Raw genomic sequence first — 23,384 nt, forward strand, 5'->3', positions numbered from 1 at the left:
CATTCAGGAAGCATTCAGATAGCAGTTAGCATTCAGGTAGCATTCAGGAAGCATTCAGATAGCAGTTAGCATTCAGGTAGCATTCAGGAAGCATTCAGATAGCAGTTAGCATTCAGGTAGCATTCAGGAAGCATTCAGATAGCAGTTAGCATTCAGGTAGCATTCAGGTAGCAGTTAGCATTCAGGTAGCATTCAGGTAGCATTCAGGAAGCATTCAGGTAGCATTCAGGAAGCAGTTAGCATTCAGGTAGCATTCAGAAAGTGTGGCTTGGTGACTTGAGCACAGAGAGAATCCCAAACACTGTGTCAAGGTGCAACAGTGATTATGCAGCTGGAAATATGTTAAATATCTGAGGTGAAAGTTGAAGAACTCGTCAGTATATGTGAGCTTTTAGCTTAATGAAACATCAGGACCATCTGGAGGCAGGAACAACAGTTTCCTGGACAAAAACTCATCAGCTCCTCCATACATCAGTGTTTCAGGTTCTGTTGGAGCTTCTTCACCTTCTCTGTATGGTTTTTTCTGACTTACTCCACAAACTGTGGCCACTGGTTTTTCCTCATCCACCAGATTTATTTATTCTGGACTCTCAAGGTTTTATAGGACTTCCTGTTTGGACGTTAGAGAGTCTGAGAGCCTCACATCGTCGATGGGAGTCGATATGGGTCACATGTCTGCGTGTGCAGGGAGGACGTTCACAACTGAGTTCAATTGTTCTACCTTTGCTGCCTTTTATTTAATATGACACATGATCCCCCATCTGGGTGAAATAAGATTCGACCATCAAATAGTTTTCCATCACATAGATCAGAAAATGTGACCTTCTGTTTTTAATTCAAATCAAATGATTGTATTTTCACCAGGCTGGAGAAGCCAGTTAATCACCTTCAGCCTGTTAGTATCAACAGGAAAACCCCTAAAACACTGAGGGCCAAAGGTTTGAGGGGCCAAAGGTTTGAGGGGTCAAAGGTTTGAGGGGCTTTGAAATGTTGCTGAGCATAAAATAACTTTCATGCATTGTTGAAGGTGACATAACTCATATTTATTGTTTTCTCAGTAAATTTTCTGTTTTCATGCTGGTTTCTTGGTTTGGGGTGAACATTATGACTATGGATTGTGTCGCATTGAACAGTTTATAGTAGAGATGTTTCATCACCAGAACTACAGACAGATTTCTGCATTAAATTAAAGACCATGTTCCTGATGGAGGAACAGTTTGCTGCAGGGAGGGAACCTAAAACTCATCCAAAAAAACCATCAGACTGCATATAAAATGGTTCTGTTGTCCCTGTATGTGTTTTAGTTTGGATCAGGTGATGAAACCAGGCCTGCTGCTACCCCAACCCTTCATTCCTAAACCCAAACCAGAACCAGAACCAGAACCAGAACCAGAACCCGAACCCTGCTACTGAGCTACTGAGCTCCAGGCTTCTAAAACAAATGTTTAGTTTTCTTCCCATGTTGTTCTTGTTCATCAAGCTCTTTATTGTTTTGTGTTAATTACTTTTTCAAATGTGCATCATGCAGGCGATGTTCCAGATTGTTTTCCAAAACACAAACGAAGCTGAGCTTCTTCCAGTGACGTGTGTTGAGGAAACGTGGCCATCAGCAGCTGCAGACTGGCTTCCTGACGGCGTCAGACTGATCCTTACATCCAGTGAGAGATTTAATGTTCCTCATCGACACACACCAACACACACCAACACACACCAACACACACCAAACACACAACACACACAACACACCAACACACATCAACACACACCAACACACACAACACACACCACACACACCAACACACACCAACACACCAACACACACCAACACACATCAACCCACACACAACATCAACAACAACATCAACACAACACACACACAAACACACATCAAACACACATCAACACACAACACCACACACACATCAAACAACACACATCAACACACATCAACACACATCAACACACATCAACACACAAACACAAACAAACACACACCACACACCAACACACACAACACACATCAACACACACAACACACCAACACACACCAACACACACCAACACACAAAACAACACACAACAAAACACCACACACACAACACACACCAACACACCAACACACATCAACACACATCACACACACCAACACACACCAACACACATCAAACACATCACACACACAACACACATCAACAACATCAACACACATCAACAAACACTCAACACACATCAACACACATCACACACCACAACACACATCACACACAAACACACAACACACATCAACACACACAACACACATCAACACACATCACAACACAACACACACACACTCAACACACACAACACACATCACACACATCAACACACATCAACACACACCACACACATCAACACACATGACACACATCAACACACACACACATCAACACACATCAACACACACACACATCAACACACATCACACACACAACACACATCAACACACATCAACACACAACACACATCAAACACAGACACACATCACACACATCGACACATCAACACACACACACAACACACATCAACACACACACACAACACATCAACACACATCAACACACATCAACACACATCAACACATCAACACAATCAACACATCAACACACACCAACACACATCACACACATCAACACACATCAACACACACCAACACACATCAAACACCACTAACACATCAACACACATCGACACACACCGACACACATCGACACACACAAACACATCAAACCACACAACACACACCAACACACACCAACACATCACACACACAACATCAAACACAACACAACACACATCAACACACAACACACATCAACACACACCAACACACACCAACACACATCAACACACATCAACACACATCGACACACACCAACACACATCAACACACCAACACACATCAACACACATCAACACACATCAACACACACACACACACCACAACACACATCAACACACATCAAACACATCAACACACATCAACACACCAACACACACATCAAACACACATCAACACACATCAACACACATCAACACACATCAACATCGACACACATCGACACACATCAACACACATCGACACACATCGACACACATCGACACACATCAACACACATCAACACACACTAACACACATCAACACACATCAACACACATCAACACACATCGCACACATCAACACACATCAACACACACCAACACACATCAACACACATCAACACACATCAACACACATCAACACACACCAACACACATCAACACACATCAACACACCAACACACACCGACACACATCAACACACACCAACACACACCGACACACATCAACACACATCAACACACACCAACACACATCAACACACATCAACACACATCAACACACATCAACACACATCAACACACCAACACACACCAACACACATCAACACACACCAAACACACACCAACACACATCAACACACATCAACACACATCAACACACAACAACACACCAACACACATCAACACACATCAACACACATCAACACACCAACACACATCAACACACATCAACACACATCCATCGACACACACCAACACATCAACACACATCAACACACATCACCACACACCAACACACATCAACACACATCAACACACATCAACACACATCAACACACACCCAACACACATCAACACACATCAACACACACCAACACACATCGACACACATCAACACACATCAACACACATCAACACACACCAACACACATCAACACACATCAACACACATCAACACATCAACACACATCAACACACACCAACACACACCAACACACACCAACACACATCAACAACACACATCAACACACACCAACACACATCAACACACATCAACACACATCAACATCGACACACATCGACACACATCAACACACATCAACACACATCAACACACATCAACACACACCAACACACACCAACACACATCAACACACATCAACACACATCAACATCAACACACATCAACACACATCAACACACATCAACACACATCGACACACACCAACACACATCAACACACACCAACACACATCAACACACATCAACACACCCAACACACATCAACACATCAACACACATCAACATCGACACATCGACACACATCAACACACATCAACACACATCAACACACATCAACACACATCAACACACATCAACACACATCAACACACATCAACACACATCAACACACATCAACACACACCAACACACAACAACACACATCAACACACATCAACACACATCAACACACATCGACACACATCGACACACATCGACACACATCTACACACATCAACACACACCAACAACATCAACACACATCAACACACATCAACACACATCAACACACATCAACATCGACACACATCGACACACATCAACACACACCAACACACATCAACACACATCAACACACATCAACACACACCAACACACATCAACACACATCAACACACATCAACACACATCAACACACAACCACACACATCAACACACACCAACACACATCAACACACACCAACACACATCAACACACATCAACACACACCAACACACCTCAACACACATCAACACACATCAACACACATCAACACACATCAACACACATCAACACACATCAACACACATCAACACACATCAACACACATCAACACACATCAACACACATCAACACACATCAACACACCTCGACACACATCAACACACATCGACACACACCAACACACATCAACACACATAGACACACCAACACACATCAACACACATCAACACACATCAACACACACCAACACACATCAACACACACCAACACACATCAACACACATCAACACACACCAACACACATCGACACACATCAACACACATCAACACACTCAACACACATCAACACACATCAACACACATCAACACACACCAACACACCTCAACACACATCAACACACATCAACACACATCAACACACATCAACACACATCACACATCGACACACACCAACACACACCAACACACATCAACACACATCAACACACATCAACACACAAACACACATCAACACACATCAACACACATCAACACACATCAACACACACCAACACACATCGACACACATCAACACACATCAACACACATCAACACACATCAACACACATCAACACACATCTACACACACCACACACATCAACACACATCAACACACATCAACACACACAACACACATCGACACACACCAACACACATCAACACACAACCAACACACATCACACACATCAACACACACCAACACACATCCACACACACCAACACACATCCACACACACCAACACACATCCACACACACCAACACACATCACACACATCAACACACATCAACACACACCAACACACATCAACACACATCAACACACACCAACACACATCGACACACATCAACACACATCAACACCATCAACACACATCAACACACCAACACACATCAACACACATCAACACACATCAACATCAACACACATCAACACACATCAACACACATCACACACATCGACACACACCAACACACATCAACACCACCAACCACATCAACACACATCAACACACCAACACACATCAACACACATCAACATCGACACACATCAACACACATCAACACACATCAACACATCAACACACATCGACACACATCAACACACATCAACACACATCAACACACATCAACACACCAACACACATCAACACACATCAACACACATCACACACCAACACACACCCAACACACATCAACACACATCAACACACATCGACACACATCGACACACATCGACACACATCAACACACACCAACACACATCACACACATCAACACACATCACACACATCAACACACATCAACATCGACACACATCGACACACATCAACACACATCAACACACATCAACACACATCAACACACAACACACATCAACACACATCACACACACACACCAACACACATCAACACACATCAACACACATCAACACACACCAACACACATCAACACACACCAACACATCAACACACACCAACACACACCAACACACATCAACACACCAACACACCTCACACACATCAACACACATCAACACACATCAACACACATCAACACACATCACCACACATCAACACACATCAACACACATCAACACACATCAACACACATCACCACACATCAACACACATCAACACACATCAACACACCTCCACACACATCAACACACATCAACACACACCAACACACATCAACACACATAGACACACACCAACACACATCAACACACATCAACACACATCAACACACCAACACACATCAACACATCAACACACATCAACACACATCAACACACATCAACACACATCAACACACATCAACACACTCGACACACATCGACACACATCAACACACATCGACACACATCGACACACATCAACACACATCAACACACATCAACACACATCAACACACATAGACACACATCAACACACACCAACACACATCAACACACATCAACACACACCAACACACACCAACACACATCAACACACATAGACACACATCAACACACATAGACACACATCAACACACCAACACACATCAACACACATCAACACACACCAACACACATCAACACACATCAACACACACCAACACACATAGACACACATCAACACACACCAACACACATCAACACACACCAACACACATCAACACACATCACACATCAACACACATCGACACACATCAACACACATCACACACATCACCACATCACACACATCACACACATCAACACATCAACAACACATCAACACACCAACACACATCACACACATCAACACACATCAACACACCTCGACACACATCAACACACATCGACACACCTCGACACACATCAACACACATCAACACACATCAACACACATCAACACACATCAACACACATCGACACACACCAACACACATCAACACACATCAACACACATCACCACACACCAACACACACCAACACACATCAACACACATCAACACACATCAACACACACCAACACACATCAACACACATCGACACACACCAACACACATCAACACATCAACACACATCAACACACACCAACACACATCAACACACATCAACACACCAACACACATCGACACACATCAACACACATCGACACACATCAACACACATCAACACACATCAACACACATCAACACACATCAACACACCAACACACATCGACACACATCTACACATCAACACACATCAACACACATCAACACACATCAACACACATCACACACCAACACACATCAACACACATCAACACACATCAACACACATCAACACACAAACACACATCAACACACATCAACACACACCAACACACATCAACACACATCAACACACATCAACACACATCAACACACATCAACACACATCGACACACACCAACACACATCAACACACATCAACACATCAACACACACCAACACACATCGACACACACCAACACACATCAACACACACCAACACACATCAACACACATCAACACACATCAACACACACCAACACACATCGACACACACCAACACACATCGACACACACCAACACACATCGACACACATCAACACACATCAACACACATCAACACACATCAACACACACCACAACACATCAACACACATCAACACACACCAACACACATCGACACACATCAACACACATCAACACACATCAACACACACCAACACACATCAACACACATCGACACACATCAACATCAACACACATCAACACACATCAACACACATCAACACACATCGACACACACCAACACACATCAACACACACCAACACACATCAACACACATCAACACACACACACACCAACACACATCAACACACATCAACATCGACACACATCTACACATCAACACACATCGACACACATCAACACACATCAACACACATCAACACACATCAACACACCAACACACATCAACACACATCAACACACATCAACACACACCAACACACATCAACACACATCAACACACATCAACACACATCGACACACATCGACACACATCAACACACATCAACACACACCAACACACATCAACACACATCAACACACACCAACACACATCAACACACACCAACACACATCAACACACCAACACACATCAACACACATCAACACACACCAACACACATCAACACACATCAACACACACCAACACACATCAACACACACCAACACACATCAACACACACCAACACACATCAACACACACCAACACACATCAACACACACCAACACACATCAACACACACCAACACACACCAACACACCAACACACATCAACACACACCAACACACACCAACACACATCAACACACATCAACACACATCAACACACATCACACATCAACACACATCACCACACATCAACACACATCAACACACATCAACACACACCAACACACATCAACACACCCCAACACATCAACACACATCCACACACACCACACACATCAACACACACCAACACACATCAACACACATCAACACACACCAACACACATCAACACACATCAACATCAACACACATAGACACACACCACACATCAACACACATCAACACACATCAACACACACCAACACACATCAACACACACCAACACACATCAACACACATCAACACACACCAACACACATCGACACACATCAACACACATCAACACACATCAACACACATCAACACACATCAACACACACCAACACACCTCAACACACATCAACACACATCAACACACATCAACACACATCAACACACATCAACACACATCGACACACACCAACACACATCAACACATCAACACACATCAACACACATCAACACACAAACACACATCAACACACATCAACACACATCAACACACATCAACACACACCAACACACATCGACACACATCGACACACATCAACACACATCAACACACATCACACACATCGACACACACTAACACACATCGACACACACCAACACACATCAACACACATCAACACACATCAACACACATCGACACACACCAACACACATCAACACACACCAACACACATCAACACACATCAACACACACCAACACACATCGACACACACCAACACACATCGACACACACCAACACACATCAACACACATCAACACACATCAACACACATCAACACACATCAACACACCAACACACATCAACACACATCAACACACCAACACACATCAACACACATCAACACACATCAACACACATCAACACACACCAACACATCAACACACATCAACACACATCAACATCAACACACATCAACACACATCAACACACATCAACACACATCGACACACACCAACACACATCAACACACCAACACACATCAACACACATCAACACACACCAACACACATCAACACACATCAACATCGACACACATCGACACACATCAACACACATCAACACACATCAACACACATCAACACACATCAACACACATCAACACACATCAACACACATCAACACACCAACACACATCAACACACATCAACACACATCAACACACACCAACACACACCAACCACATCAACACACATCAACACACATCAACACACATCGACACACATCGACACACATCAACACACATCAACACACACCAACACACATCAACACACATCAACACACATCAACACACATCAACATCGACACACATCGACACACACCAACACACATCAACACACATCAACACACATCAACACACCAACACACATCAACACACATCAACACACATAGACACACATCAACACACATCGACACACAACACACATCAACACACATAGACACACACCAACACATCAACACACATCAACACACATCAACACACACCAACACACATCAACACACACCAACACACATCAACACACATCAACACACACCAACACACATCAACACACATCAACACACACCAACACACATCAACACACATCAACACACATCGACACACACCAACACACATCAACACACACCAACACACATCAACACACACCAACACACATCAACACACATCAACACACATCAACATCGACACACATCGACACACATCACACACATCGACACACATCGACACACATCAACACACATCAACACACATCAACACACACCAACACACATCAACACATCAACACACATCAACACACATCGACACACATCAACACACATCAACACACACCAACACACATCAACACACATCAACACACATCAACACACATCAACACACACCAACACACATCAACACACATCAACACACCAACACACACCCACACACATCAACACACACCAACACACACACACACATCAACACACATCAACACACCAACACACATCAACACACATCAACACACATCAACACATCAACACACATCAACACACCAACACACACCAACACACATCAACACACCAACACACACCAACACACATCAACACACATCAACACACATCAACACACATCAACACACACCAACACATCAACACACATCAACACACATCAACACACACCAACACACATCAACACACATCAACACACATCAACACACATCGACACACACCAACACACATCAACACACATCAACACACATCACCACACACCAACACACATCAACACACATCAACACACATCAACACACATCAACACACACCAACACACATCAACACACATCAACACACCAACACACATCAACACACATCAACACACATCAACACACATCAACACACACCAACACACATCAACACACATCAACACACATCAACATCAACACACATCAACACACACCAACACACACCAACACACCCAACACACATCAACACACATCAACACACCAACACACATCAACACACATCAACACACATCAACATCGACACACATCGACACACATCACACACATCAACACACATCAACACACATCAACACACACCAACACACACCAACACACATCAACACACATCAACACACATCAACATCAACACACAACACACAACACACATCAACACACATCGACACACACCAACACACATCAACACACACCAACACACATCAACACACATCAACACACACCAACACACATCAACACACATCAACACACATCAACATCGACACACATCGACACACATCAACACACATCAACACACATCAACACACATCGACACACATCAACACACATCAACACACATCAACACACATCAACACACATCAACACACATCAACACACAACCACAACAACACACATCAACACACATCAACACACATCAACACACATCGACACATCGACACACATCGACACACACATCTACACACATCAACACACACCAACACACATCAACACACATCAACACACATCAACACACATCAACACACATCAACATCGACACACATCGACACACATCAACACACACCAACACACATCAACACACATCAACACACATCAACACACACCAACACACATCAACACACATCAACACACATCAACACACATCAACACACACCAACACACATCAACACACACCAACACACATCACACACACCAACACACATCAACACACATCAACACACACCAACACACCTCAACACATCAACACACATCAACACACATCAACACACATCAACACACATCACCACACATCAACACACATCAACACACATCAACACACATCAACACACATCAACACACATCGACACACATCAACACACATCGACACACACCAACACACATCAACACACATAGACACACACCAACACACATCAACACACATCAACACACATCAACACACACCAACACACATCAACACACAACACACATCAACACACATCAACACACACCAACACACATCGACACACATCAACACACATCAACACACATCAACACACATCAACACACATCAACACACATCAACACACACCAACACACACCTCAACACACATCAACACACATCAACACACATCAACACACATCAACACACATCAACACACATCGACACACACCAACACACACCAACACATCAACACATCACACACATCAACACAAACACACATCAACACACATCAACACACATCAACACACATCAACACACACCAACACACATCGACACACATCAACACACATCAACACACATCAACACACATCAACACACATCAACACACATCGACACACACCAACACACATCAACACACATCAACACACATCAACACACACCAACACACATCGACACACACCAACACACATCAACACACACCAACACACATCAACACACATCAACACACACCAACACACATCGACACACACCACACACATCGACACACACCAACACATCGACACATCAACACACATCAACACACATCAACACACATCAACACACACCAACACACATCAACACACATCAACACACACCAACACACATCGACACACATCAACACACATCAACACACATCAACACACATCAACACACACCAACACACATCAACACACATCAACACACATCCACATCAACACACATCAACACACATCAACACACATCAACACACATCAACACACCAACACATCAACACACACCAACACACATCAACACACATCAACACACACCAACACACATCAACACACATCAACATCGACACACATCGACACACATCAACACACATCAACACACATCAACACACATCAACACACATCAACACACATCAACACACATCAACACACATCAACACACCAACACACATCAACACACATCAACACATCAACACACACCAACACACACCAACACACATCAACACACATCAACACACATCAACACACATCGACACACATCCACACATCAACACACCCAACACACATCAACACACATCAACACACATCAACACACATCAACACACATCAACATCGACACACATCGACACACATCAACACACATCAACACACATCAACACACATCAACACACCAACACACATCAACACACATCAACACACATCAACACACACCAACACACATCAACACACATCAACACACATCAACACACACCAACACACATCAACACACACCAACACATCAACACACACCACACACACCAACACACATCAACACACCAACACACCTCAACACACATCAACACACATCAACACACATCAACACACATCAACACACATCACCACACATCAACACACATCAACACACATCAACACACATCAACACACATCACCACACATCAACACACATCAACACACATCAACACACATCGACACACATCAACACACATCGACACACACCAACACACATCAACACACATAGACACACACCAACACACATCAACACACATCAACACACATCAACACACACCAACACACATCAACACACATCAACACACATCAACACACATCAACACACATCAACACACATCAACACACATCGACACACCTCCACACATCGACACACATCAACACACATCGACACACATCGACACACATCAACACACCAACACACATCAACACACATCAACACACATAGACACACATCAACACACACCAACACACATCAACACACATCAACACACACCAACACACATCAACACACATCAACACACATAGACACACATCAACACACCAACACACATCAACACACATCAACACACATAGACACACATCAACACACACCAACACACACAACACACATCAACACACACCAACACACATAGACACACATCAACACACACAACACACATCAACACACACCAACACACATCAACACACATCAACACACATCAACACACCTCCACACACATCAACACACATCAACACACACCAACACACATCACCACACATCACCACACATCAACACACATCAACACACATCAACACACCCAACACACATCACACACATCACACACATCAACACCTCACACATCACACACATCCACACACACAACACACACACACACACACACACACATCAACACACATCAACACACACCAACACACATCACACACATCGACACACACCAACACACATCAACACACATCAACACATCAACACACACAACACACACCAACACATCAACACACATCAACACACATCAACACACATCAACACACATCAACACACATCGACACACACCAACACACATCAACACACATCAACACACATCAACACACAACACACATCAACACACATCAACACACCAACACACATCGACACACATCGACACACATCGACACACATCAACACACATCAACACACATCAACACACATCAACACACATCAACACACCACAACATCGACACACATCGACACACATCAACACACATCAACACACACCAACACACATCAACACACATCGACACACACCAACACACATCAACACACATCAACACACATCAACACACATCAACACACAACACACATCAACACACATCAACACACACAACACACATCGACACACATCAACACACATCAACACACATCAACACACATCAACACATCACACACACCAACACACATCAACACATCAACACACATCAACACACACCAACACATCGACACACACCAACACACATCAACACACACCACACATCAACACACATCAACACACATCAACACACACCACACACATCACACACCAACACACACATCGACACACACCAACACACATCGACACACATCAACACACATCAACACACATCAACACACACCAACACACACCAACACATCAACACACATCAACACACACCAACACACATCAACACACACCAACACACTCAACACACATCAACACACACCAACACACATCAACACACATCAACACACATCAACACACATCAACACACATCAACACACATCAACACACATCGACACACACCAACACACATCAACACACACCAACACACATCAACACACATCAACACACCAACACACATCAACACACATCAACACACATCAACACACATCTACACATCAACACACATCGACACACATCAACACACATCAACACACACCAACACACATCAACACACAACACACATCACACACATCAACACACATCAACACACACCAACACACATCAACACACATCAACACACATCAACACACATCGACACACATCAACACATCAACACACATCAACACACACCAACACACATCAACACACATCAACACACACCAACACACATCAACACACACCAACACACATCAACACACACCAACACACATCACACATCAACACACACAACACATCAACACATCAACACACACCAACACACACAACACACACCAACACACATCAACACACCAACACACACAACACACACCAACACACATCAACACACACCAACACACATCAACACACACCAACACACACCAACACACACCAACACACATCAACACACACCAACACACACACAACACACTCAACACACATCAACACACATCAACACACATCAACACACATCAACACACATCAACACACATCAAACACACATCAACACACATCAACACACATCAACACACATCAACACACCTCGACACACATCAACACACATCGACACACACCAACACACATCAACACACACCAACACACATCAACACACATCACACACACCAACACACATCGACACACATCAACTCAACACACATAGACACACACCAACACACATCAACACACATCAACACACATCAACACACACCAACACACATCAACACACACCAACACATCAACACACATCAACACACACCAACACACATCAACACACATCAACACACATCAACACACATCAACACACATCAACACACATCAACACACACCAACACACCTCAACACACATCAACACACATCAACACACATCAACACACATCAACACACATCGACACACACCAACACACATCAACACACATCAACACACATCAACACACATCAACACACAAACCACATCAACACACATCAACACACATCAACACAATCAACACACACCAACACACATCGACACACATCGACACATCAACACACATCAACACACATCAACACACATCAACACACATCAACACACATCAACACATCAACACACATCAACACACATCGACACACACCAACACACATCAACACACCAACACACATCAACACATCAACACACACCAACACACATCGACACACACCAACACACATCGACACACACCAACACACATCAACACACATCAACACACATCACACACATCAACACACATCAACACACACAACACACATCAACACACATCAACACACACCAACACACATCAACACACATCAACACACATCAACACATCAACACACACCAACACACATCAACACACATCAACACACATCAACATCAACAACACACACATCAACACACATCAACACACATCGACACACACCAACACACATCAACACACACCAACACACATCAACACACATCAACACACACACAACACACATCACACATCAACATCGACACACATAGACACACATCAACACACATCAACACACATCAACACACACACATCAACACACATCAACACACATCAACACACATCAACACACCAACACACATCAACACACATCAACACACATCAACACACACCAACACAACCAACACACATCAACACACATCAACACACATCAACACACATCAACACACATCGACACACATCAACACACATCAACACACACCAACACACATCAACACACATCAACACACATCAACACACATCAACATCGACACACATCAACACACATCAACACACATCAACACACATCAACACACATCAACACACCAACACACATCAACACACATCAACACACATCGACACACATCAACACACACCAACACACCCAACACACATCAACACACATAAACACACACCAACACATCACACACATCAACACACATCAACACACACCAACACACATCAACACACACACACACATCAACACACATCAACACACACCAACACACATCGACACACACATCAACACACATCAACACACATCAACACACATCAACACACATCAACACACAACACACCTCAACACACATCAACAACATCAACACACATCAACACACATCACACACATCAACACACCTCGACACCATCAACACACATCAACACACATCAACAATCAACACACATCAACACACACAACACACCTCAACACACATCAACACATCAACACACATCAACACACATCACACACATCGACACACATCGACACACATCGACACACATCTACACACATCGACACACAACGACACACATCGACACACATCGACACACATCAACACACATCAACACACACCAACACACCTCAACACACATCAACACACATCAAACATCAACACACATCAACACACATCAACACACATCAACACACATCGACACACATCGACACACACACACAACACACATCAACACACATCGACACACATCGACACCTCGACACATCACACACACAACACACATAGACACACATCAACACACCAACACACATCAACACACATCACACACCAACACACATCAACACACATCAACACACCTCAACACACATCAACACACATCGACACACATCAACACACATCAACACACATCAACACACATCAACACACATCAACATCAACACATCAACACACAGACACACATCAACACACACCAACACACATCAACACACATCAACACACACCAACACACATAGACACACATCAACACACACCAACACACATCAACACACACCAACACACATCAACACATCAACACACATCAACACACCTCGACACACACCAACACACATCAACACACCTCCACACATCAACACACCTCAACACACATCAACACACATCAACACACATCAACACACACCAACACACATCACCACACATCAACACACATCGACACACATCAACACACATCGACACACATCAACACACACCAACACACATCAACACACATCACCACACATCACCACACATCAACACACATCAACACACATCAACACACATCAACACACACCAACACACACCAACACACACTAACACATCAACACACATCAACACACATCAACACACATCGACACACATCAACACACATCAACACACATCGACACACATCAACACACATCAACACATCAACACACCTCGACACACATCAACACACATCAACACACATCAACACACATCAACACACACATCACCACACACCACCACACATCAACACACATCAACACACATCAACACACATCACCACACACCAACACACACCAACACACACTAACACACATCAACACACATCAACACACCAACACACATCACCACACATCAACACACATCAACACACATCAACACACATCAACACACATCAACACACATCACCACACATCACCACACACCAACACACATCAACACACATCAACACACATCACACCACCAACACACACCAACACACACTAACACACATCAACACACATCGACACACCTCGACACACATCGACACACATCGACACACATCAACACACACCAACACACATCAACACACACCGACACACATCAACACACATCAACACACATCAACACACACCAACACACATCAACACACATCAACACACACCAACACACACCAACACACATCAACACACATCAACACCTCAACACACATCAACACAATCAACACACATCAACACACATCAACACACACCAACACACACCAACACACATCAACACACATCAACACACATCACCCATTTAAAACATTTTGTTCCAAACATTTGTTGACGTTCAACTTGATTTAACAATAAACGGTGCAGTGATCTGAGTCTATAATGGTTAATCATCAGAGGGTTTATATTATGTTATTTCCTCATCAGAAAACACATCTGGAGACTTTTCTAGATTCATTCCTGCCTGTTATTGACTCTTAGGAACGCCTCGCTCCCTCCTGTTGCCACAAAGCTCCTCCTCTGTGCTGCAGCCGCTAAGCCCTTCACCCAGTTCCTCCAGACTAGCGGCAGCAGCAATTAACAAGTGGCAGAACTGCACATCTGCTGAGATTATAGGAGCTACTCTCAGTGCAGCAGACTCTTTTCTCTATTAATGATTTAATAGAGAAAAGAGCAGGAGCTTCTTAAAGGGACAAAGGCCTTACTTTGTGAACTCAAACTTCTTTTAGCATTTTAATAACAACTGAAGGTAACATAGATGACTATAGTATAAAAAATTAGCTTTATGTGCCAGGAAAAAACTTAATATTGCTCCTTTTAAAATGCTTTTACCTGCATTATGCTGAGCTCAGCAGTTCCACCAGCTAATTGCTGCTGGCTAGTCTGAAGGAGCAGAGTGGGGGAGGGAGGGCGCTCTAAGAGCTGAAGCTTTAAACCTTCAATGGTTTTAAATGGTTATAAATCTTTGAATTATCTGTAGATGACGACCAGGAGAAACGGAGGAAAAGCAGTGATCCTGTTTCTGATGATGATTCTCCAATCAAACCGAAGAGAAGAAGAATGTGAGTTTATTTTGACATGTTTTTGGTATCTCACTAATATCACTGATGTTTTGATTGATTTTATTTTCTTAAACATTATTGAATAGAAGCAACATTCTCTTCCTGGTGAAGATGTCTGGCTGTTCAGAGAGTCTGCAGTTTGGATCTGATTTGGTTCTGATTTAGTTCTCATATGGTTCTGATCTGTTCTGATCTGGTTCTGATTTGGTTCTGATTTGGTTCTGATCTGTTCTGATCTGGTTTTGATCTGTTCTGATTTGGTTCTGATTTAGTTCTCATATGGTTCTGATCTGGTTCTGATTTGGTTCTGATTTGGTTCTGATTTGGTTCTGTTGCAGTCCAGAGTTCTGCTGTAACCCAGTTAGTTTATAACTGATGCTGGTTGTTTTCTCATTAACAGTTTAAAATGTTGATCCAGGAATAATGGCTGAACTTTTATTTCTGGTTTCTGTTGCAGCCAAATTTTATAAAAGTTGTTTCTAATTTATTCTCTTTTAAATCAGAATGAGAAACTAATGGATTTGTATTAATGCATGAAGTTATAACTTTACAAGCACATATGGTGCTTTAACACCAACACCAAGAATTTCTAATCCTGTAAATCTCAACCACTGCAGCTCTGCTGCATCACCACTGAGAGACTGCAGCTCTGCTGCAGCACCACTGAGAGACTGCAGCTCTGCTGCAGCACCACTGAGCCACCACGCCTCTCCTCCTGCTCCAGGGAGCCATCATCATGGTTCCTGTTTTCATCTTTGTAAGTCTTGTGCTCCAGTCATGTTTTAGAATCATAATGTGGTTAAAATGCTCATTAATAAAACCTTTTTATTTCAGCACTCCTCAAAAGTATTCTAATGAACCAGGAAGTTCTGATGGATCAGATTAAAATAATTTACAAATCAATCCAAGGCCTGCAGACTCCATCTGGAGACGAGTTGCTGCTGAAATCGTTTCCTCTGAACAGCCAACAGTCTGTTGAAGACATGGAGGCTCAACTTCATGACAACCCAGAGCTTCACAATCAGCTGGTGAGAATGAACAAAGACAGCAAAATGTTTTCCTGTTGACCTGCATGTAGCTTATGATCCATATTCATGTTTTAATCCAGGTTCATGTTTTCCTACAGCATCACCTGTCAGATTATCAGCTGCAGGAGCTGCAGCATCACTGCACTGCAGCACAAACAACACAATATGGAAAATACTAAATAACATCAGAATAAGCAGCAACTAACATCCTGCACTTATTTGGAAAAGCTTTCAGTTTTACTCACATAAAAAACTGAGTAAAGGTCACTAAATGCTGAGTGACCTGAGCATTTAGAGCATTTAGTGCTCAGGTCACTAAATGCTGTTTGCATTTATAATGACTAACATTCATCATTTTATTTCAACAATGTTCAGTAGAAATATGAAATGCTGATTGAGTGCAGGAAAGAGTCTGGATGTGGATCTGAAGAGCAGCTGCAGTACATGCAGTCAGATCTGAGCCAAAGTTCGGTTCTGTTTGTATCCCAGTCCAAGACCGTTAGATCAATAACGGCTCCTGATGGATTGAACGGGTCGATTATTTGTTGTTGTGCTTGCAGAGCGCGGCTCTGGCTCTGCAGGGAGGAGGATCACTGAACGAGTGTGTGGGCAGGATCATGGCAGCGCTGCTCACACACACTCGCTCAGCCAGCAGATGAACTGGCGCGGCGTGAACGGGAAGATCGGCTTCCAGCGTCTCCACATGAAGAAACTGGTGACCAGTAAGTTCACAGCTTTAAGGGCTTCATCTCTGCAGCTTTGGTTCAATTCAGTGGAGGTTCAGGTTTTACAGTGTAGAAATGTTTCCCAGAATGCACTGCTGCAGCCAGGAGTTACTGTCATAAACCTTATAAACTGTATAAACCGTGGCTGTGTCTCTGTGCTCAGAGCTCCTGGCTCTGGGGTTCAGAGGTCACATGTCTGGTTGCTGCAGTTTACAAGCGAAGGCGATGATTTGATTAATTTCTGGACGTTGTGATGAAGGAACATTTCCTGTCAACATCTGTTTCTGTCTCTGATTCGTCAATAAAATGTAAAGGCCAAATATTTTCAGTAACTTGTAGGTTTCAGTTTTCATATTTAACATTTATTGTTAAACATGATTATTTAATGATTTCATGACATTTGCATCCATGAGCATCATGTCAGCTTCCACTCTAAGATCTCCTTAATATATAAAATAATAACTATACAATACTGGGATGGAAACACTGTAGGATATTTTTATATAGATAAGAACACAAAGCTCTGCTGCAGTAGACAGTAAACACTGCAGTCTTCACAGCTTTAATGTGAAGATAATCCAGATTTTAATCTATTTTTGATATAAATATTTATATAATATTTATATATGGTCTCATTTTCACGTCTATTTTTCTGGTTTTCAGATTGATTTATTATCACATTCTTACTCTAGAAGGGCGCCCCCTGGAGGCAGGGTCATTCATGACAACAGCTGGTTCTGGTTCTGGTTCTGGTTCTGTTCTGCATCCCCAGAACCAAGTGATAAGAACCAGCATTCATCAGGTTCTTCATGATGTAGAAGAAGAAAAACATCTGGATTTAAACACAATCAACCAAACTGTGAAACCTGTAGAAGATTATCTAACAATGACTCAAGTCTAGAAATGTCAATGTGACGTTTCCAAACACAAAACACAGACTCAGTTCTGACACCACTGGGTCCGTGGTGTCAGAACGTTTAATTCATTCATGTCTTTTCTTTTGTCTCAGTGGCTGTGAGGCGCAATCGGCTCACTGCCACAGCAACCGACAGAGAGATCGAGGCCAGAATCACCAAATGGCTGCAAAACGCCGCGGACCGAAACGGAGGCAGAGACGAGAGGAGGAAGAGCAGGAAGAGGAGGAAGAGCAGGAACGTCTGAGCTGACAGCGGGACAGCGGGACGGACAGCAGACAGCGGACGGACAGCAGGACGGACAGCAGACAGCAGGACGGACAGCAGACAGCGGGACGGGACAGCAGACAGCAGGACGGACAGCGGGACGGACAGCGGGACGGAGGACAAGTGAAGCTTTAACCCTGAGAGTTTCCCATTTCCTATTGATGTTCTTTGTTCTTTGTTCAGTTTTTCTTCATTAGATGAATGATATTTATACAAGATGAGTTTTCATCATTTCACTGAGTGAAATGTTCACACTCAGTTATACACAGTATACTTACATACATATATATGTACTAGATATATACATATTGTTTTGTTCTGCAGGGTGTGGGGGAGAAAGGGGCGTGGCTTAACCACGTCTTTAACTTCCTGGTTGTTTCTTGATGCAGTTTAAACCTGAAGATGAAATAAAAACCAATGTTTCTGTTTATATGATCACAAAACTCCAAAGTTCAAATCAAAGCCTCATCAACAGGTGAATGAATGTTGATGGTGGCGCCACCTGGTGGCCATCAGCATCACATCACTTCCTGTGGCCAATCAAAACCATCAGAGGTGTTTTTATTTTCTATTGTCCAAACTTCAGTAAATGGAACTAAAAAAGGGATTTATGTGAATCACATCAACACCTGGAGGAGAACAAATACTGGAAACAACTGATTTAACATTTTAATGAATGTTTCCATCGTGGTTTAATGTTTTATTTTCATTAGTGATGAACTTTGTTCCTGTTTCTGCTTGTG

At 42.9% G+C, this 23,384-nt stretch overlaps 1 protein-coding gene across 1 annotated transcript; it reads left to right on the plus strand.

Annotated features, from left to right (window-relative positions):
• Positions 1–1,447: 1,447 nt before the first annotated feature.
• LOC129355278 (uncharacterized) lies at positions 1,448–22,640 on the plus strand. The gene is made up of 6 exons (XM_055024799.1): positions 1,448–1,658; positions 19,626–19,707; positions 20,325–20,464; positions 20,542–20,735; positions 21,296–21,457; positions 22,470–22,640. The coding sequence occupies exons 1-5, from the start codon at positions 1,514–1,516 to the stop codon at positions 21,392–21,394; spliced, it is 660 nt and encodes a 219-aa protein (XP_054880774.1). The 5' UTR covers positions 1,448–1,513; the 3' UTR covers positions 21,395–21,457; positions 22,470–22,640.
• Positions 22,641–23,384: the final 744 nt, after the last annotated feature.

This window comes from Poeciliopsis prolifica, unplaced genomic scaffold (genome assembly GCF_027474105.1).
Source record: "Poeciliopsis prolifica strain line A6 unplaced genomic scaffold, Auburn_PproV2 SCAFFOLD128, whole genome shotgun sequence".
Lineage (NCBI taxonomy): Eukaryota > Metazoa > Chordata > Actinopteri > Cyprinodontiformes > Poeciliidae > Poeciliopsis > Poeciliopsis prolifica.